General features: G+C 40.8%; 1 protein-coding gene across 1 annotated transcript in view; it reads right to left on the bottom strand.

The window, feature by feature from the left end:
• Positions 1-22,678, bottom strand: part of LOC5569456 (coiled-coil domain-containing protein lobo) — a 97,292-nt gene that overhangs the window by 22,574 nt on the left and 52,040 nt on the right. Inside the window, exon 2 of the mRNA XM_021855120.1 lies at positions 2,269-2,463. Coding sequence (XP_021710812.1) covers positions 2,269-2,463 — 195 coding nt within the window. The remainder of the gene's footprint in view (positions 1-2,268; positions 2,464-22,678) is intronic.

The raw sequence follows: 22,678 nt of genomic DNA, 5'->3' as shown, positions 1-22,678 counted from the left end.
TTCACTTGTAATATTTTTTGCTGAAATATTTTAGTCATTATTCAAGAGATTCAAAAGTGATGCGGTCCTGTGGCCATAGTCCCCTTAGCTCGCCGTTAATACGTTAATCCTTAACTACAAAGAAATTCCTGCTTCAGTTGCTTGGACAGTTTTTGATGAAATTATTGACATAATCAATACGGGTTCCAAGAGAGGATCGCAGTAGGCCGTGCCGCGGACGTTTGTATTTTGAACTGCTGTCACCTTTTTTTTGCGTTCGGCGTACCTACATAATTCCGCTGGTGGTTCGGTGGTACTACGCCACCCGGATTTAATGTTGCCTGTTTCTAAGTTTAGTTTGTGAACCGATGGAAGAATAGGAATATTTAAAGCTCAGTTTAACCATAGCGGAGCAGACAGTGCCGTTTTCGGAGAAAGCGGAACCGGCGGACACATTTTTCAGGAGACTACAGGATTTTGGTGAGTTCGTTCCGGTATTGTAAAAACCATAACTTGTTCTGGATGTTACGAATATTTGATTTTCGGAGTGCGCCATAATTTTTCGGTTAACAAAACTGACGGTGTTTAGTTTTTTTTTTCTTTTTTTTGTGCGGTTTATTTGTACAATTACTTTTTCGACCAGTCACTTGTCGTGAAGTTGTCCATCGGTTGTAGGTGCTCATACGATGTTTTTGGTGTACGGTTTTTTTTTCAGTTCGCCTGGGTATTTTTCTTTTTGTGTTCGGAACAATCCGATGACCCTGAAGGGATCGGTTCTGTTTTTTAACGAGCAGAAAGATACTACCGTTCATCGCGTGATCGGTTTTTTTTTTCGTTGCGGTATAATATTGTTTAAACTATAAATAAAAACATTTTGCTTTCTTCTGATTGCTGGCATTAAAAAGATTAACTTAAAAGCAAAACAATTAAACATCACATACTCTGGGGTTATCGCCAGCTTTTCAGTCGAATCCTGACCTAATATACCTCCCAACCCCCAACTCCGTAGCACTTATGAGGGTGTCACTGAGTCGGAGGCCTCTCGTTACGTAAGTGCTACATCAACATTTCCTTTCCCTATCCCAAGTTACGGTAAAGATGGGCGTGGCCGGGAATAGTTATATTTATGGTTTGATACTCTTTTTAAGATTGGATCAAGGCTCACTCCCAAGCTTTGTTCTTGAAAGTAATCTAGATGAGATTATCAAAACAAAAACATAAATATTGCTAGTATCCAATCTACAAAGTATACCGTATCTACGCTAACGCTAAATTATTGACATAATCAATACGAAAACATTTGGAGTAGTTTATTTTTATCTCTTTCCGTAAAACCCATGTTAGTTATTCAGTTATTTTTTTTTTATGTTGAGGAAAAGTATCAACAAAAGATCTTGCTGAAATTTCGGCAGTATTTTGCCGAAATGTTTTAAATAATTATTTGTTTGGAAAAAAAATTGTTGGGGTACATTTGACTGAATTCTGATAGACTTTGTAGAGAAACCTTCGATCATTTTTTTATTTCAATTCTCAAAATCATTTTAAGGTGAAATGTTCATGTAATAATTCCTAAAGTAATTGCTACTGACAAAACTCCTTGAATGTATGTTTTATTTTTTTTTGCTTTAGAGACTGTTCAAAATATTCCATCAAGTATCCCTCCTTGGATATTGATTGAGTTTTTGTTAGTAGGATTTCTACGCGTTTCTCATTGATTTCCATCAGATTCTTTTGGAAAAGATCTGTCGAACACTCTTTCAATAATTTTATGTGCTAGAACAAACATGGAGAAACTTCACTCATTCTGAACAGCATCATCGAGCTTGTATTGAATTGTAAATTACATTACAGTAAAGGTTAACTTAACATATAATATCGCTCGGCATAAGTTAGAAAATATAGCATAAGAAGTTCCATGTAAGTGAAAATACATATGTGTTTACTTTTGTGCCAAACACATTCAGTTTAAGAGACCACAGTTTCTAGTGCGATAGCGTTATCTTAGTAGGTTGACCTCAATATTGGGATATATCTAGTTTTTTTTGTGCGACTCTCAGTTCCTTAGTATTACATTTGCGATCGTGCAATTCATTTTATGACACGACCGTCAAATGTGCCCCCTCTTTTGCAGGTTGCACCATAAAATACGTCAAGTGATAAGCACTGGATCTTTCTTGCGTGTATATATGTTGGACCCTCAATATTTTTTCGTCTGTTCGCATTTTTTCGCACTCGTCTTCATATCCATACTTAAGTAAATTAATTTATAGCGAGGTCTGCTGCACTTACCTGCTCCTGGCACGGCACATAGGGACAGCAAACTCGGCGTTGGTCGTTGTTGACGATCTCCCGCGTAGCGTAACCGGACACCACGCACGCTGCAAATCCATTTCCTATCAAATAACTGCACAAAAGGGTGGCCAACTCGAAACTGTTCGCCTTGCGCCGTTTGAGGATGGTGCTTGGCGAGAGAAGACGGGTTGGCTGTAATGGAAAGAAATGCAAATTTTGATTGTGAGAACAATTATATGAAATTTTGCAGGGTTCAAATGGCTTAGGTATGTTTCGGATGTCAAGTTTATCAAAAATATTACTATAATCAATTTAGAGAGCTTTTTACACACATAGTATATTCTTTCTATTAGTACCATACAATTACAATTTCTATTTTTCGCTCCTTTCGATGTATTGTGCTAGACAACACTATCACCTTATTGAAAAAAAGATGGTTCTATTAAAACTTTGTTAATAACGTATTATATTTCATTTGACGAAGAAGTATAAAATTTTAACAAGCGAATTGTCGAACTAGCATAATTAAAAAAAAACTAAATCAAATTATATTAACCACATTTTTGTCTGGTATTACAACAGTCAGGTCATATTGGTAGAGCACGCAACATCGCCTTCCTGGAAACATGATTGAAGATCAAAAACAGCATATCATTGATGATTGTCAGCATACACGCAGTAGCTCACAGTTCACGTTCTAATCAGTGTATATGTCTTTGTTTCAATGTAAATGCTTTGTATTCTACGTCCTTTTTGTTAAATGTTTGTTCGCCCAAATTAATTGTCTTTAAGAAGTATTAAAGCACCATAGTAGATCTCAAATAATAATCCTTGAGATCTCGTACTATAAGTGACTCGCAGAATGCGCGCAGCCAGAGCCAAATCGCAGTATTTTGTTAGGCCATGCAGATTGGTTTGGCCATGCATATTGGTCACACTGGATATGTTCCGAATTTTCCAAGGTCATGTCCAAATCACATTTATTTTCTGCCGACGTTAAAATTTGTTCAAGAAACTAGAACCAATTGAAGATTGAATGCAGGTAGACGCATTAGGATTTATTGGAAATCTTCCAAGATATGGTCATTTCCGTAAAGCTGGTTCTGGAAAATAAGATTGTTTTTCCAATCATGCATATATCAACAAGAACTACAGTAATGACCCGATTTTGTCAGCCCCCGATTTTGTCTACCCCCGATTTTATCTTCCCCCGATTTTAGCACCCTTTTTGACCCGATTTTGTCTACCCCCGATTTTAGCATCCTTTGTTCCCGATTTTGTCAGCCTCAAATTTATATATTTTTTTAATTAGACTAAACACGTATATACTGGCAATATTGGATGCATAAAGTCAATTATGACCTTGGCCACGTCTATACAATCATCAAAAGATCGAATTTTCAAAATTTGAAATTCTTAATAATTATCAAAGAAACTTATCAATGTTACCTTGGATTACGGTACATAGAAAATGGAAGTAAAAAAAACAATGTTTATGTTAACATAATCATAAAACTAAATCCTTAAGTTAAAATAAAACTTGAAACCAGTTGAAAAAATTTATCCAGATTTTAGCTCTTTTCCAATTTTGTCAACCCTAAATGCGGCATGGGGCTGACAAAATCGGAACATTAGGGCACATTCATATATTTCATAACACTGAAATTGGCCATTTTGGACACCCACCCACCCCCTTGTAACGCATTTTGTATGATCATTATTTAATTTTTGTATGGGCCGTAACACAGTTAGGACACCCACCCACCCCCTCTAGCGTTATGAAATTTGTGAATGGGCCCTTACTGTATTTCCAATTGGGCATCAAACTTCAAGATGAAGTTTCCAGGAAACTATTCAGAACCATTTGATGCTTTGACCAATCTATAGTAGGTTCCAGGTGCCCTTGGGGAAGTTTTAGGCAAAGCAAATTAGGAACATGTACGGTATGAACTCAATATGGGTATCAAATTTTAAGATTTTTGGAGGTGATGCTTTCGAAAGCATTTCCAAACCACTAGGTTCTAAATACAACGGGAAATGTTTCCAACCCAAAACATATCTAAAACCATAACAAACTTTATTTTTAATTTTCCGTTGATGTAATGGTGAATAATGCATTTAGCATCCATGTGACAATGCTTGATACCATGACCCCACTGTTGTCACCGACGGTTATGAGTTTCGTTCTCACAATTTGCACAAGGTTTCTGTTCCCTCATCACAAGTACTCCAAACATAAGTTTGGTTTTTGTATAGCTTGAACATTGCATGCATACACCACATGCTTCATAAGATGCAACTTTTTTTTTTCTACTTAGCATTGGGTGGATAATCTGCTCAACAGACGCCGGACCAAGGTCCGGGAGTGTTGGGTTGAGGACCATTTACTACATGCCGCCAAACCCTTCGTCTCTCCGGGACCACCAAGAAGGCATTGCTTCGGAGAGGGGCTATTGCACATCGCATCCTCCAGGTTAGCTGCGTAGCCATGCAGCAACGAACATCGATGGCACGCTTAGGGGGGGGGTCCACCAAGGTAGCATGCTAACGCTTTGCCAGCTTCCCAGGTGGTCCTTACCTCCCATTGTCCGCTGAAGGCGGGCAGGATCAACCACAACGCCTGCGCCCAGCTGCACCGCAGGTATCAAGAACTGATACTGCGGGCTTCGCAATTTGACCTACTGAAGGCTCAGGCCCTATCAGCTAGCACACGCTGGGATTGCTGACGAAGGGCCTCCACCTGAACCGAACAACCAGAGGCTCGTATCCACGACAGCAGCGCTACCAGGATGTTCTCCCCGTGGACACTTAATCGCTGTAAGGGTCGATTTCGACCGTAGGGCACCGGTATGACCTACGTAGCCGACGGCGAACTCTTGGACCACCTGTTGTTTAGCGTCTGCACTAGCCACTCCTCGAGTCCACTCGCCACCTCCTTTGTAGTTCCAAGACGATGTGGGTGATAGCCGATGAAACGGCATTCCGCATGTGGCAAACATGCGGTCACGCATTGTGCGGAAACGCGGGCACACGAACAAAACGTGTTCCGCCGTTTCCTCTAAACCTGTACAAGCTGGACATTCGGGAGAACCCGCATGACCGAAACGGTGTAGATACTGTCTAAAGCAACCATGGCCCGAAAGGACCTGTGTCAGGTGGAATGTTAGTTCCCCAGATATCAAACCTCGGAGTCAACCTGTGAGTCCACACTCCCTTGGTGGAACTGTCCCACGCACGCTGCCATTTGCCCATAGAGGCCAGTCTGGCAGTCCAGCGTATGCCTCTTGTGCCACGCCTTTCGAAGCACTCTATGTCTTCCATGATAAGGATACCAATAGGCACCATATTGGTGATGACGCAGAGTGCATCGTGTGACACGGTACGGTACGCGCTCGCAACCTTCAGGCATATTAGCCTATATGTACTCTCCAGCTTGCTACGGTAGCTGTTGGTACTTAAAGCTGTGCCCCAAGCCGGGCCACCATACCTCAGCATGGACGAGGCGACACTGGCCAAAAGCTTACGCTTACTGGCGTACACCGCAGAGCTATTGGACATCATCCGGGACAGTGCCACAATAGCTGTGGAGGCTCTCTTGCAGGCATAAGGTAAGGTAAGCTTATCGTCGATCATCACCCACAAGTGTTTGACGGAGCGCTTCGAAGTGATCGTGCAGTCGCCTACACTGATCACCGCTTGCTGCACCGACTTTCGGTTGTTGACAACAACCGCCTCAGTGGTGAGCCAACTCCAGTTTCCTGGAGCTCATCCACTCCTCCACAATTGCGATCGAGTGGGCTGCAGTCAATTCCACTTCTTCGATCGATTCACCGTAGACCTCCAGCGTAATATCGTCGGCAAAGCCAACGATGACCACACCCGCCGGGAATTTTAATCTAAACACCTCGTCGTACATGACATTCCATAACACCGGACCCAGGATGGAACCTTGAGGGACTCCTGAGGTTATGTGAAAGCACTTCCGACCCACCTCTGTGTCAAAGACTTATACCCGATTCTGGAAGTAACTCCCGAGAATCTTGTACAGGTACTCGGGTATCCCCAGACGCATGAGCGCATCAGCAATAGCCGCCCAACTAGCACTATTGAATGCGCAGTAGCGAATCCCCCTCCTCTTACGCTGGAGTGCTATCTCAGCGGTTTTCTTAACCATCAGAATAGCGTCTACGGCAAGGGGCCCAGATAGCCGTAGCGGTAAACGCGCAGCTATTCAGCAAGACCAAGCTGAGGGTCGTGGGTTCGAATCCCACCGGTCGAGGATCTTTTCGGGTTGGAAATTTTCTCGACTTCCCAGGGCATAGAGTATCTTCGTACCTGCCACACGATATACACATGCAAAAATGGTCAATTGGCATAGAAAGCTCTCAGTTAATAACTGCACAAGTAACAATTTTAGTTTTACGAATTACTTCCAGGGTGCTATAAATAAACGCTAATAAAACCACGGTCAAGGCACTGTTGCCTTCATCACATCCCCCAAAACGTCTTGTAGATCAGAACGTGACTAGTTGGCCCACTCTGAAAGAGGCAATGAAGTGTAATTATGTCACACGAATAAGGCAAAATAGCATTTATGGTAGCTATTTTGAGGCCACCTGTTCTAGATAAATGTCGCATCATCTTGAAAATGATTTTATCATAACGTCGACCTTGCCAGATTTATTACGACGTAAACAAAACAAAATAAGATTGAAAACACGTCTGTGATAATTAATTTCGTAGTGATTTATATTTAAAACGATTTATTTCGATAATAGTGCTCAAATTTTATTATTTATTATTATTTATTTATTATTTATTATTATTACTGTCAACAGGTTAAAATTATACACCCCAATGACATGCTTAACGGCTATAACATACACCTTAAAACTAACAAAGAATTCTCTTAAATCTACTCTTGTTCACATTGCGGGAAACATGAAAATCAAATCCTTCGAAACATTTATTAAAAGTACGACACATATTACGCAGTGGCTCATTTAAGCCATAATTTGTTCTTGCGGCATTTAAATGCAGAAAAGAGTGTGATCGTAGGTTACGGCTTCGAATATTAATATCTAACCTGGCGAGTAAAGCAGGACAATCTATTTGATTTTGAAGTAGATCACTGATGAAACAAGCTTTTGAAACATCTCGCCTTGCGTGAAGAAGCTCCAAGTTAATCAGCATACAGCGGCTCTCATAGCTTGGTAAATTCGAGGGATTTCTCCAGTAGAGATTACGAAGAGCGAAGCGAACAAACTTGCGCTGGATTTTTTCAATTCGTTGAACCTCATTTTGGTAGTATGGGGACCAAACTATGGCTGAATATTCCAGTATAGGTCGAACTAAGGAACAGTACAAAGCTTTCAGGCAATATATGTCCTTAAATTGTTTCGCGAATCGTAAAACAAAACCTAACTGCGAAGAGGCTTTACACACAATGTAGGAAACGTGATTTTTAAAAGTTAATTTAGTATCTAATAAAATGCCTAGATCCTTAACTGTCGTTTCTCGTTGCAATTTAGTATTATTTAAGTAATAATCTTCCACTAATAATGAGTGTTTTCGGCCGAAAGATATCACCGAGCATTTCGATACATTCAGTAGCATCCGATTACGTCGACACCAATCAGCGAAAACTTGAAGCTGTTGCTGCAAGAACACAACGTCGTTCTTGTGTTTGATTACATAATACAGCTTCAAATCATCAGCGTATGATAGACTTAGGCAGTTCAAAATTAAATTGACATCATTCATATATAATAAAAATAGAAACGGCCCGAGATGGCTGCCTTGAGGTACGCCAGAAGTAACCGGAAAAGGTGATGAAATATGGTCGCCGATTTTAACGGACATGCTGCGGCCGATCAGATATGAGCGTAACCATTTGAGTGAGTTGTTTTTGAATCCTAACTTATCGAATTTAGCAAGTGCGATTTCATGATTCATTTTGTCGAATGCAGCCGACAGATCAGTGTAAATGGCATCTACTTGGTGACCTTTTTGTATCTCGCGAATTACGAAGGTAGTTAGAACAGTTAAATTTGTGGCTGTTGATCGTTTGGGCATGAAGCCATGTTGGTTAGGCGAGATATAATGTGCACATGTTTGAACAAGTTTATCGAGAACGATTAGCTCAAAAAGTTTAGAGATTGCACTTAATGCAGCTATTCCCCGATAATTCCCAACGTTTTGTCTGCAACCCTTCTTGTATACGGGAAAAACAAATGAATCCTTCCAACAAGCCGGAAATTCGCCAGTAAGCAGAGACGTATTGAAAATTTTAGCTAAAGGTAACGCCAGAGAACTAGCGCATTTTTTAAGAAGAACTGATGGGATGAAATCTGGACCGTATCCTTTCGAAGACTTTAGTTTGTCCAAAGCGCTGATCACCATGTTGGAAGTAACTGATACAGGAAGACCTGGATTCGACAGCTGTGGTACATTGCGAGTAGTTGTACTGATGTCCTCAGCGGTGAGTATTTTGTCGGTGAATACACTGCTGAACTGAGCTCGAAACAATTCTGCAGTTTCTGTTGATGAGTTGGCTTCCAAATCAGCTCCGTTCGTCATTGAAGATGGTAGACCTGTTTGGTTCCGCTGGTCACTGACATGACGCCAAAAGCTTTTGGGGTCGGACTTGAGGCGATCTTGAATCTGCACTAGATGCGCACGGTAAAGACGTTCATTGAGATTGGTATACAGTGCGTTTGATTCGGCATAAGCAGCTCTGGTGGTGTCGGTGCGGTGCTTGCTGTGCTTTCTGAGTGCTGCTCTTTTCAAACGTTTTAGATGCTTCAGATGTGAATTAGACCAAGCGGGTCTGACTGGCTCACGAGGTGTTTTCAGTGGCACAAACTGACCAATAGTGTAGAGTAGAATACTAGTCAACGATGAAGCAGCTTCGTTAGCATCATCTTCGTTAAGAATCTGGTTCCAATCTACATTTCTGAGAAAGACATTCATTCCGCAAAAATCGGCCTTCGAAAAATCGTAGAAAACACTTGAAGCACTGTCAACGTAGTAAAGCTGAGGCGCTCTTCTCATGGTAATAAGCAGTGGAGGGTGATGCCGACAGTTTTTTACTAAAGGCGAAGGCACGCGCATGACAGAGCAATCAAGACACAAATCCTCGCTAGCAAAACACAGATCAAGTGATCGATTGTTCTCGTTCAAGACAGAACTCAACTGCTTGAGTCCGACAGTACTGTAAGCATCCAGCAACTCTCGCGTTGCCAGCGACATAGATGAACAAGTTGAATCTGGGAAAAGAGTTCCGATCGAGTCGCGTTGCCAAGTAATGCCGCGCAGATTAAAATCGCCCAGAATAATGATGTTATCCTTGACGCCCATTTTCGAGACAATCCAATCAAGTGATGCCAAATGCTTGTCGATTAACGCGTCATTGTTAACCATATCCGGCGGGGTATACAAGACGCAAACAAAAATAGTATTTTCAAGGCTTGTAACTGCAACCCACAATTGTTCAACTGTCAAATCATTTGGAGGATTCAGAAGGCGCGATTTGAAGCTGGAGCGGATAGCTAACAAGACGCCCCCACCTGAACTCTTGCAACTATTCGTGGACGAACGATCTTGACGATAAACAGAGAAAGAGTTGTCGAACAGTTGGTTTGATAAGGTATTATCGTTCAGCCAAGTTTCGGTAAAAGCGTAAATGTCGTAGCAGGCGTCGCTACACGCTAGCTTATAGTCTGATATGGCGCTATTTATACCACCGACATTTTGATAGTAGATCAGGACGTCTGAAGAGGCTTCCGAGTTGGTAACGATTTTCTGGTGAGTTTGGGACTGAGTAGAACATCCAGAGGCAATACTGATAGCCGGTTCTGTTTGAGATGACGTCCGTTGGTGGAGTTGATGATACATGGGGCTGGAAGCGGTAGAATTTACTGCAAACGTATTAGATTGGCGGTGTGCGTACTTGCCTGCAAAGTGCGTCCGGAAGACCCCTTCTTCTTGCTCGTACACAGGACCGGGATGGCTGCAGGTCGCTGGCAGGAATGGCTCGACTGTGACGAGGGAATTGGGGCCTTCCTTAGAGCTAGCAGGCGTGCATCCCGGTGTAGAAAGTTGAGAGCTGTGGTGCGATTCATGATAGCTGCGGGCAGGAGTGATATCAGAGCGGATAGTGTTCTTATGTTGCTGGTACTTGCCTGATAGCACGGACTGGAAAACCTTTTCGCCAGACCCATACACAGGGCCGGAACGACTGCTGAACGCTGGCTGGATGGGCTCGACTGTGATGGGGGGCTCCAAGGCTTCCAATGTGCAAGATGATAACGTGCGTTCCGGCTGTTGCTGAAAATCTGTAGCTCCAGTAATGGCTGTAGTAAATGATGATTGGGCAATTCTAGATACGCTGCGGGAGGGAACGTCTTCAGAAGAGGTAATGTCCTTATTTGCTTCGTACTTGCCTGAGTGCACAGACTGGAAGACCCCTTCGACCATCCCAAACATAGGACTGGGACGACTGATGTGCGCTGGCTGGATGCTCTCGACTATGATGGGTGGCGAAGAGGCTTCCAAAGTGCTTGATGTTGTGCGTCCCAGGTATGGTGAATCAGGATCAGATTCTGCAGTGGTTATTTTGTCATTCATGACGAGTTCTGAAGACGTACGGCCGTTTCGTTTTTTGAGTTGGCTTCAAACGGACGAACAGAGATTCCATCCGGCCAATACCAGACATCGCTAACAACTTTCGAATAGGTTTTACAAATAGTTATCTTGAAGGACACGAATGAAAGATCCGCAAGACTTCTTCCACGTGGAACTAATTTCGTCACTTTTATCAAGGACGGATGAGCATTAGTGATGTCGGCAACGAACGATTTTACTTCCTCTTCACTTTGCTCAGGTTCAAAAGGGGTTGCGTAGAAAGCCTCAACATCGTTCGAGTGTTGGACTCTGCTTGCGACTTTTAGAGCATTATTCGGTCTAGCTGCGCCCTCTGTACGTGTAGGAGAAACCGATGCATCCAGAATATTTCTGCTCTGGCGATTTGAACAATGAGGTAAAGCTGCAGGTGTGGAAACATCAGTGCGAGAGCCATTTGAAAAATTGGCAGGTATTGTGGAGGGATTGTCCAGTATTTGAACACGTTTATTGTTTCCTACTACAAACTTTTCCGGCGGCTGCGCAATCGAGCAGTTTACAGCATCCAATACTTCGTAAAAGGATGTTTCGTTACAAGATCTCGAACGGTTTATTGGATCATCAGACGAATCATCTAGAGTCAGTTGTTCGATGCGCTTTGCAAACGATGAGGAATCTGCTGGCATCGATACTTGGCTGTCGTAGAGAGTTTTGTTTATTTTACGGAGATTTTCTCCATAATTTCCAAGCCGGGTGTCCATCGAATCTGTTCTTATCAACAGTTCTCGTAATGCTTTCATGATGGTTCTCTCGCGGTCGTATACGGCCGGCTCAAAATTTAAGCGGCATGAGTTACAAAACCAAAACATCCCCAATTTTGCAGTCAAGGAAGCATATTGTGTTTTGGTCAAGCCAACACAGGTGAAATGGAATATCGAGCTGCATGTTCCATTGCATGAAAGTGCTCTTCCCGAGTCCAAAGTCATAGAACACACTTGGCATGAATCCATGATGTAACGACGAAAGCAATACTGTTCCGAAGCACCGCTGTGGTACGGTTAGCAATAATCGATGTTAAGCGCCTACAAGTATGCAGCCTTGATAGTAGCCGTAAATAAGCTTTCCAATTTTGCTGCTAGATGGCGCTTCAAAAATCCGAAAGCGAGAAAGGGTATACTGCCAATGGCGATAATAATTGTCCAAATCGCACAAAAACAAATCACTCAATGACACAACACACGTAGTCTTATTTGCACAAATTGTAATTATCAGTGATTCACAAGTCCATTAGGAATAGTTCGAGTCCACTATAGGAATTTTTCAGATCAAAAACACTGACAGAACGATCGAAAACTCGCGAGCACGAAAAACAACTTCAACGATAGAACGATAGAACAGTGGTAAGTGCCGAGTGAGATTTACTGTGAAATGTGATAAAAAAGTAGTGAAATTGCGAGTGCCCCCTCTGAAAGTGGTATTTTTAAAGTTATTTAGCATTTTATAAAATAAACCGCCAGGTGAAGAATGAAACATATTCAACATTTCTTGGTTTGATTGGGCAGTAATTGTGCTTTAAACTATATTCAGTCATTTTAATCTTCACACCATAGCATGAAATGCGCGAATTCATGGAGATATATGTTTAAAAAAAGTGAAATTGTGGCAACCAGAGTGAAATTAATATGGCGGAACCATAATTGATTGATTGTCATCGACAAATGCTGTTTTGTCACCATAAATACACAGATAAGGGCACATTGTTATGATTCGGCATTTGTTGATGTAAAATTGCCATAACAAATGCTGATTGAAGATGATGCAGCTTTTTTTTCGCTTTTCATGGTAACCAAGCAGCATTGAACAAAGTTTGCAGTTTGGGTATGTTATCATGAAGAATATACGCAGAAAGAATGAAGATGGACATTAGTTTGCCGATTTTTGTGCATCGCAATGCCTTCAGATGCAGCCCAAATACTGATTCAATAGGTATAAATAAGGTAAGTTATCAAAATTCAAGTGCAAGTCAATCAGTTCAAAAGCAGCTTTTATGACAACAAGGTGTATTATATTAATCTTTTATCATAGCCGTCACAAATAAGCGTCATGCAGCCACCATATGCAAATTAAATGAGGTATTATATGCTGCAATAAAGCTGGTTTTGTAGCCACAAAGTTTTAACTTTATAGTTTGTCTCTGAAAGGTTTTGAAAACAACTAAGAGCTGACTTACAAAATATCATCTTCTAGCAACGTTAAATGCCGCCTCTAGCTATCATAGCATCCGCGTAACTGTCATAAAACATTAATAAATCCACACGAATGCCAAATTGCTGTGGAATTGTTACTTGGGTGTGGAAGTGCTCATAAGAACACTAAGCTGAGAAGCAGGCTTTGTCCCAGTTGGGACGTAACGCCAGAAAGAAGAAGAAGAAGAAGCGTCTACGGTGGACCTCCCTTTTCGGAAGCCAAACTGATTGCTTGAGAGACCATTTACATCCTCGGTGTACCTCAACAGTCTGTTGAGGATCCCCGCCGTGTCGATCACCGTGGTCTATACGCCGACGGATCACCGGGTGGTTTTCCCGCCTTTGGCAATAGTACCAGGCTCTGCTTCTTCCACACATCAGGAAATACTCCCTCGTCCAGGCATATCTGCATAGCAGATCTGAACATCCCGGGAGCCTCCAAGATTGCGACTTTGAGGGCCAGGTTTGGAACTCCGTCCGGACATGGTGCCGTACCTATACTGAGGAATTTTGCAATCCCTACAAGTTCCTCATCGGTTACCCTCTCCTCATCGCCAGCCCCAATCCCCGGCTGTCCTACAAAAGAAAGCCATGGGCTAGGGTTGTGGCGCGGAAAAAAACCCTCGATGATCCCCTCCAGCATCTCTGGAGATTGCTCTGTAGGAGCCATTGCACCTCTTGTCTTTGCCATAACGATCATGTAGGTATCGTCCCATGGATTCGCGTTGGCACTCTGACAGAGTCCCTCAAAGCAGGCCTTTTTACTTGCCCTTTTCTCGGACTTCAGCGCGTCGTTCTTCACGCTCCTCCTCGGTACGGGCTCACTGCATCCGCCTCCTAGCCCGTAGGCAGGCACGGGGCAGGTTCGCAATTGCTTGAGTGCACCAGTACGTCGGTGGTCTCCCATTCCTAGGGTGGACTTGCCTAGGCATCGCATGCACGCGAGAGCACCGTTACCAGTTCCTCCCCGCTTAGGCCGAGTAGGTTACGCTCACGGCGGAGCGCCTCTCTAAGTACTCTAAGTAGTAGACACCAACTCCTAGACGGGGTTTTTACCCGTCGTCCATATCGCCGCCATTTTTCCGGATCCATCCACAACCCAGTTGCCGTTACCGGCGAGTACTCGGTATGGGTCCGATATGATGGCGATATCCGTCCCCCACTCAGCAACTGCCTGATACAGCAATTGCTGAGCTGCGTCACAGTGGTTCAAGTTCAGCTGCGTTACCTGCACTGTGACTTTTCATTTATGGCTCTTTTGAAGGTCGGGCACCTTGAGCCTCCCGTTGGATGCTTGTTGTTCACGGACTTCCCGGAACATATCAAGCACTTGGGAGGGTTATTGCAGCCTAGTGCCTTATGACCTTCCTCTCCAAATCGCCTACACAACTTGGTCCTATCAGGGCCTTTACAGCCCTTTACAGATGAAACTTTTGAAATACTATCAGTAATCCAGTTTCTGGATAGTACGCACCGCGTGTCCAGATTTTTTCATGGCTTATTTTTATGCGTTTCACATTAAAAAAAAAACATTCAGAACAAGTTGTAAGTGATACAAATCGCGATGTGTACATCCATCGTGGGAATATAACGATTCTTCCTTAATACCCCTAACAATTTCCCAAATTTTATTAAACCTACCCCAATTAGAAGCCCTGGTTGATTCCCGAGCAACATGGTGATGTTGACTAAACACCGTTTAAATAGGATTATTTGCATATTACACATCCGCACTCTCGCGAACTCATGCCCATCCGTCTGAATCCCCCTATGCGAACTTTTTTTTTCGTATTCCGCATGGATTGCTACTTTCACCCAACTATACAAGCACTTTGATTTTGGCTGTCGTGCCGCCGCCAGCGCGGATGCTAATTTCGGTTGTAGATTTCACACTTCCCGTACGCATTCGGGGTTGGTACTCGGTGTGATTTCCTGAACAAGCTCATGTTGCCGAAAAGGCTCTTCTCGGTAACGTTGCACATCGTTCCTAGCAGATGCCTTTCATTTTCGCACTCCGACAGTCATCCTCATCATCATCATCATCATCGTCATTGTGGCAACAATCTAGTTCAGTGGTACTCAACTTGCTGCCTTGAGGATCATATATGCGGCCCGTGGAGCAATTGATTTTTCAAGTAATTTTACACGAGCCTAAGACACATCCAGTTAAAAATTCTTTGAATTCATAATTTCCATAATTTCTCGCAAGCAATCCAGGGAATCGGTGATGAAATATAAGAAGACTTCAGAATCTCATTAGAAATTACCAGTAGCTTGCTTGAAACCCAAAGTATCTTCCTAAGGGATCTGTTAGAAAACTCCTTGAACGTGCTAGGAATCAATAGGATCACGATTTCACCGAGATTTAGTTTGTACTGTAAGTACAAACAATAACGGCGCTGGCTACGTCAGAATGCAGGTCAATTTGGGGATGGGAGGAAAATGTTGATTGTATTGAAGCAGAGGAGTCCTCTGTACACTGGATTTGGAAATGGAAAATGATTCGTTTTTTTTAACTATATAGATAATGAATTCGTGAGCACAAACATAGATGACCGATACTCTTTTCGTAACCGCAATATGCATATCGAATCCTGATTCCGTCGTTAAAACACTGTTCCTCTTGAATTCTGCACAACATCCACAGAAAAACACCTAATCTGGGATTCCGCAAGGAGTCTAAGAAGTGTCCAAGAGATATCCAGATTTCATTGTGATCATTTTGAAAATTTACACAAACAAATCTTTATAAATCCTTAGGATCTCATTAGGACTACCTATATTACGTTTTTTTTTTTTTTTTTTTTTTTTTTTTTTTTTTTTTTTTTTTTTTTTTTTTTTTTTTTTTATTAGTATCATTCCAAACATTACATTCATTTCTTATATCTAGGTGTTCTGTGTTATTTGACAACACTATCATCCTAATTTGGTAAAACAAATTTAAGATTTAATTAACATTTTGTTAACAACATATTACATTTCATTTGCCGTAGCAGTTAAGTTTTTTTTTTACAGGTGAGTTGATTTCACCTGCTTATAAGAGAAAAAAAAAGTTTTTAATATACTTAACCTAACTTAACCTAAACATATAACGCATTAATCGTGGCAATAGAAGATTGTAACGATTTTTGCCTGAAATTATTAATGATTGTATTTGACATTTGTTCCAATGTTTCAACATTGGATATTCTATGTAACTCATTGGTACTATACCAGGGAGGAAGCCTCAGAATCATTTTCAAAATTTTATTTTGAATTCTCTGCAGAGCTTTCTTCCTGGTATTACAACAGCTAGTCCATATTGGTACAGCATACAACATGGCTGGCCTGAAAATTTGTTTGAATATCAACAGCTTGTTCTTAAGACAAAGTTTTGATTTTCTATTAATAAGGGGATAGAGACATTTTACATATTTATTACATTTGGCTTGAATGCCCTCAATGTGATTTTTGAAAGTTAAATTCTTATCTAGCATGAGCCCTAGATACTTAACTTCATCTGACCAATTTATTGGAACCCCTCTCATCGTGACAACATGTCTACTTGAAGGTTTCAAATAAAGAGCTTTTGGTTTATGTGGGAATATTATTAGTTGAGTTTTGGAAGCATTAGGAGAAATCTTCCATTTTTGCAAGTATGAAGAAAAAATATCCAAACTTTTTTGCAATCGACTACAGATGACACGCAGGCTTCGACCTTTGGCGGAGAGGCCTGTGTCATCCGCAAACAAAGATTTTTGACATCCCTGAGGTAGCTCAGGTAAGTCAGATGTGAAAATATTGTATAATATTGGTCCCAAAATGCTGCCTTGAGGAACACCAGCTCTTACAGGAAGTCTTTCAGATCTGGAGTTCTGATAATTAACCTGAAGTGTACGATTTGACAGATAACTTTGAATTATTCTAACAATGTATGTTGGAAAATTAAAGTTTTTTAATTTTACAATCAAACCTTCATGCCAAACACTGTCGAATGCTTTTTCTATGTCTAGAAGAGCAAGACCAGTAGAATAGCCTTCAGATTTGTTGGAACGGATCAAATTTGTTACACGTAAAAGTTGATGAGTGGTCGAATGTCCATGGCGGAATCCGAACTGTTCATTGGCAAAAATTGAATTTTCATTGATGTGGGCCATCATTCTGTTCAAAATAACCTTTTCAAAAAGTTTACTGATGGAGGAAAGCAAACTGATTGGACGATAGCTAGAAGCTTCTGCAGGATTTTTGTCTGGTTTTAAAATTGGAACAACCTTAGCATTTTTCCATTTGTCAGGAAAATATGCTAATTGAAAACATTTGTTAAATATATCAACTAAAAATGATAAGCTACTTTCTGGAAGTTTCTTGATGAGGATGTAGAAAATTCCATCATCGCCAGGAGCTTTCATGTTTTTGAATTTTTTAATAATAGTTCTCACTTCTTCCAAATCAGTCTCCCAGGCATTTTCGAAAACGTTCTCTTGATTGAGAATATTTTCGAACTCCTGAGTAACTTCATTTTCAATTGGACTAGTAAGTCCTAAATTAAAATTGTGCGCACTTTCAAACTGCATAGCAAGTTTTTGAGCTTTTTCGCAATTAGTTAGTAATAATTTGTTTTCCTCTTTCAATGCCGGTATAGGCTTCTGAGGTTTTTTCAAGATTTTAGATAATTTCCAAAAGGGCTTAGAGCCAGGGTCCAATTGAGAAATTTTATTTTCAAAATTTTTGTTTCTAAATTGAGCAAAACGTTTCTTGATTTCTTTCTGCAAATCCTGCCATATAATTTTCATAGCAGAATCGCGAGTGCGTTGAAATTGCCTTCTCCTCACGTTTTTAAGACGGATCAAGAGTTTAAGATCATCGTCTATAATCACGGATTCAAATTTTACTTCACATTTTGGAATTGCAATGCTCCGGGCTTCAACAATGGAATTTGTTAAACTTTCAAGAGCATTGTCAATATCAAGTTTAGTTTCTAAAGAAATGTTAACATCAAGATTGGAGTCAACATACGTTCCATATATATTCCAGTCGGCTCGTAAATAATTGAAAGTGGAGCTGATAGGATTGAGAATCGCTTCTTGGGATATTTGAAATGTAACAGGGACATGATCAGAATCAAAATCAGCATGAGTAATCAGTTGGCTACAAAGATGACTAGAGTCGGTTAAGACCAAATCAATCGTAGATGGATTTCTAGAAGAGGAAAAACATGTGGGGCTATCAGGGTATTGAATTGAGAAATATCCTGAAGAGCACTCATCAAATAAAATTCTGCCGTTGGAATTACTTTGAGAATTATTCCATGACCGATGTTTGGCATTAAAGTCACCAATGACAAAAAATTTGGACTTATTGCGAGTCAATTTACGCAAGTCAGTTTGGAGCAAATTAACTTGCTGCCCAGAGCATTGAAAAGGCAAATAGGCAGCTATGAAAGTATATTTACCAAACTGTGTTTCAACAGAAACACCTAAAGTTTCAAAAACTTTAGTTTCAAATGATGAAAACAGTTGATGTTTTATACGCCTATGCATGATGATTGCAACTCCCCCACATGCCCCATCAAGTCGATCATTACGATAAACAAAAAAGTTAGGATCTCTTTTGAGTTTAGATCCAGGTTTTAAATAAGTTTCGGTAATAACTGCTATATGCACGTTATTAACCGTAAGAAAATTAAACAGCTCGTCCTCTTTACCATTCAGAGAACGAGCATTCCAATTTAAAATATTTAAATTATTATTTGGATCCATTAGAAAAACGTAATCCAATAACAATTTGATTTGTAAATTTTACACCTACTTGGACTGCTTCAGTCATAGTGGTGGCTTTGAACATTGCATCAATCATTAGATTCAATTGTTCAGTTAGAAAATTAAAATCAGAGGCAGACATGTCATGTGATTTCCCATTGGAATTTCCGGTAGACGAAGAAGCGGAGTTACCTGTGGCGGTAGGGTTTTTTCCATTTGATTTGAAACAAGTAGAATGGGTACCCATGGATCGAACAGGGGAATTCGAATTTCCTGCTACGATATCGGCAAAGGATTTACCGTGGGTAGATACATTCGAAATAGAAAAATTCGAACGGCTACCCGACGGATTAAAATTAGTTAGTGAATGAGCATGATTATGATCTTCCTGATGGGTATGATTCATGATCAAGCGATCGTTAACTGAAAAATGAGCATTGTTCGATACTCTACCAGGCAAATTCCGGAAACGACCGTTATCGTAACGGATATTATCTTTCATCTGCCTGGCACGAGCCTCAATGACCTTTTGGCGTGAAGGACAATTCCAAAAATTGGACTTATGGTTAGCCCCGCAATTACAACATATGAATTTGGTGGTATCCTCCTTCACCGGACAGACGTCTTTGGCGTGAGAAGAACCTCCGCAAATCATGCATTTAGCATCCATGCGACAATTTTTTGTACCATGACCCCACTTTTGGCACCGACGGCACTGAGTGGGGTTCTGGTAATTTCCTCCAGGTTTCTGGAAATGTTCCCATGTCACACGGACATCAAACAATAGTTTTGCTTTTTCTAAAGCTTTAATATTATTTAGTTCTTTTTTGTTAAAGTGAACTAAATAAAATTCTTGAGAAAGCCCTTTCCGAACAATGCCAGATTGGGTTCTCTTTTTCATAATGATTACTTGGACTGGGGAAAATCCAAGTAAACCATTTATTCCATTTTTGATCTCTTCAGGTGATTTATAGTCACTTGAGAGACCTTTCAAGACAACTTTGAACAAACGTTCAGTTTTGTCGTCATAAGTAAAAAATTTGTGCTTCTTCTCTTCAAGATGTTTGAGAAGAAGCTCACGATCTTTAAGAGTTTCCGGCAAAACGCGACAGTCTCCTTTCTTTGCGATTTGGAAGGAAACCTTGATTCCCCTAATGGAGTTCAAGATCTCCTGCCTAAATCCCCCAAATTCGGAACAACTGACCACGATAGGCGGCACTCTTTGCTTCCTCACTTGAATCAAAGAGCCTGGGCTAGAGGCTGCTTCGATTTGGTGTTCGGAAAATTTGTCTAGAGCATCGAACTGATTGCTCATTTCGATACAATTATTCATTTCACCCTTGGAAGAAAGTTCGCATTCCGGGGAAGCGTCCTTTCTTCCATTCTTGCCACGTGTAGTGACAGTTTTAAAACCCACTTTTTTGGAAGGAAGTAGTGAATTCAGAGATTCACCCTTCCTTTTGTTTGTTGTTGATACCATGTTTAATTAATAAACGAAAGAAGACGTGACCTTCGAAAGGTTTTTTCCCAAGACGGTGTCCAAGAAGGATTACCACCGCTAGCTTTCGCCAACGGGTCCAACGAAGAATCGAAGGCACGGGTCCAAACAAGGATCGTAAAGGAATCAATAGTAGAAAAAATAGTACTGAAAAGTACTGTTTTAGTAGCACTGAAAAGTACCGTTTTTAATTTTAGCACTGAAAAGTACTGTTTTTGTAGCACTGAAAAGTACTGTTTTATTGCTTTAGGTAGTTTTTAAGAAAACTTCCAAGAGCAGAGAGAATTCGTGTACGCACAGCACGAAGGTACGATGCGCACTGACCTATATTACGTTAATTAAACCTTTTACATTATCATTATCTTATATTTATAATATCGATGTTAATGAACCTATGCTTATAAAAAATTGATTATATTTATGCAACTCGCTTTTAAGACTGAGCACCACTGACCCAGCAAGTATTCTCTACCCATACGGGTTCCCCCAGCCAAAGAGGTTCGCAAAGCGCGCGCGGATCTCACTCCAGTCTACCCTTTGCACGGCAAAATGCTTTGACTTTCCCATCCCAAGTGGAGTGATGTCTGCCAGAGACCGTTTAGCTATTTAGCACCCTTCCAGTTGTTTGGTGATTCTGGGAAGCACATGATACCATTACATGAGCTCGCGTATTATTTGACTAATTTATTCATAATTCCTGTAGACTGGGATGTTTTCCAGTAGGCAGCAGTCAGCCAGCCAGTGTCATATGCAAATATCTACTGTTGGCACTATTGGCACAAGGCACATATTTGCCGTGCCTATTTCACACTCAATTAGCGGTACAAAGAAGTGCGTAATTGAGCCGAAGTTGATCGAATTTCGAATTGCTGATCAATGTAGTGCGTTGAACTTACCATCAGTCTGATACTTGTAGAACATTTCCTAGCTTACAGGGAAAGTGTATAGGGCAAAACAAGGTTTCCCTGTATGTTTCATGGGTTTTTCAATTTTAAGACCTCCAAGAACATTATATACTAGCCTTCGGAAAGGTTATTATATTCATGAACAAAATAAATACAGAAATTCCACAAAGAGGATGTCTTAGAATTGCGTATTTTTGAACAAATGATCCTTATCGAGTGAACTGTGAAGGCCCAAACTCTCGTGTTTGTTTTGCGCCTTTTTGGAGTGATTTTATATCCTAGCTTTAGCATTTTGATGCTGAGGTTTAGAGATTTAGTCAAGGACGGATTATCAACTGGTGAGCTCGTTTCATGCGAATGTTAATAGAAGTTTACGCAACAAGTTGCGGAAAGAAGATTGTTACAGCACGAGTCAAACATTTATCCAACGAGGCTTGCCGAGTTGGATAATTACGACGAGTGCTGTAAAAATCGACTTCTGCAACGAGTTGCGCACAATTTTTTTTTTACAATTTCTCAATATATCACTTGAGGACATCAGAGATCATATCGAGTAGCCTTCACAAATTTAGCATTTTCTGAAAAGTTTTGTGTTATGATTCACTTCGCAACTAAAAAGAGTTGTGTAATGGAAATTCGTTGCGTAATGAGTCATTACGCAACTAAAATCAGTTGCGTTATGACACTTACGATGCTACATAATTCAATGCAGGAAAGAAGGCCGTTTCATGACAGATTGGTGTGATGAAAAACAAACTATTACTATGAAAAATTGCAAAATCCATATTTTTTATTGTGGCAATGTTACATTTATGTATCTGTTGAGCAAGCTTTGGACGATATATTCACATCATCATCAATTTAGCTGGTGCTAATGTGGGGAAACGAACCATGCTACACAAACTCAACAAATAACCTCCGTTTTACTTTGCAGAAATTAGTTCACACACAATTCTTTTTGCTCTCGGATGTTTTGAAACTACCTTATGCAATAAAACAGTACTTCACAGTGCAACAAAGCAGTATTTTTCAGTGCTACTTTTTTCTGCCTATTGAACCCTATCCGAACCGTGTTTGGACCCGTGCCTTCAATTTTTTATTGGACTCGTTAGTCAAAGCTACTGGTGATAATCCTTCTTGGATACCGTCTTGGAAGAAAGAACCTTATAGAAAGTAATTTATTTTTTCGTTTATTCACAGAACATGGTTGCAGCCATTATCAAAAGTAAGGGCGAATCTCTGAATTCACAACTTCTCTCACAAATGCTCGCTTTTTTCGAGGATGAAATGATGAATGTTGATAATTGAATCGAAATCTAGCTCAGACTCTTTAATTCAAGTGAAGAAACAAAGGGTGCCGCCTATTGTGGTTAGTTCTTCCGAATTTGGAGAATCTTG

This window comes from Aedes aegypti, chromosome 1 (assembly GCF_002204515.2).
Source record: "Aedes aegypti strain LVP_AGWG chromosome 1, AaegL5.0 Primary Assembly, whole genome shotgun sequence".
NCBI classification, from domain to species: domain Eukaryota; kingdom Metazoa; phylum Arthropoda; class Insecta; order Diptera; family Culicidae; genus Aedes; species Aedes aegypti.
The sequence above is the reverse complement of the archived record's forward strand: the minus strand, read 5'-3'. Positions and strand labels throughout refer to the sequence as shown.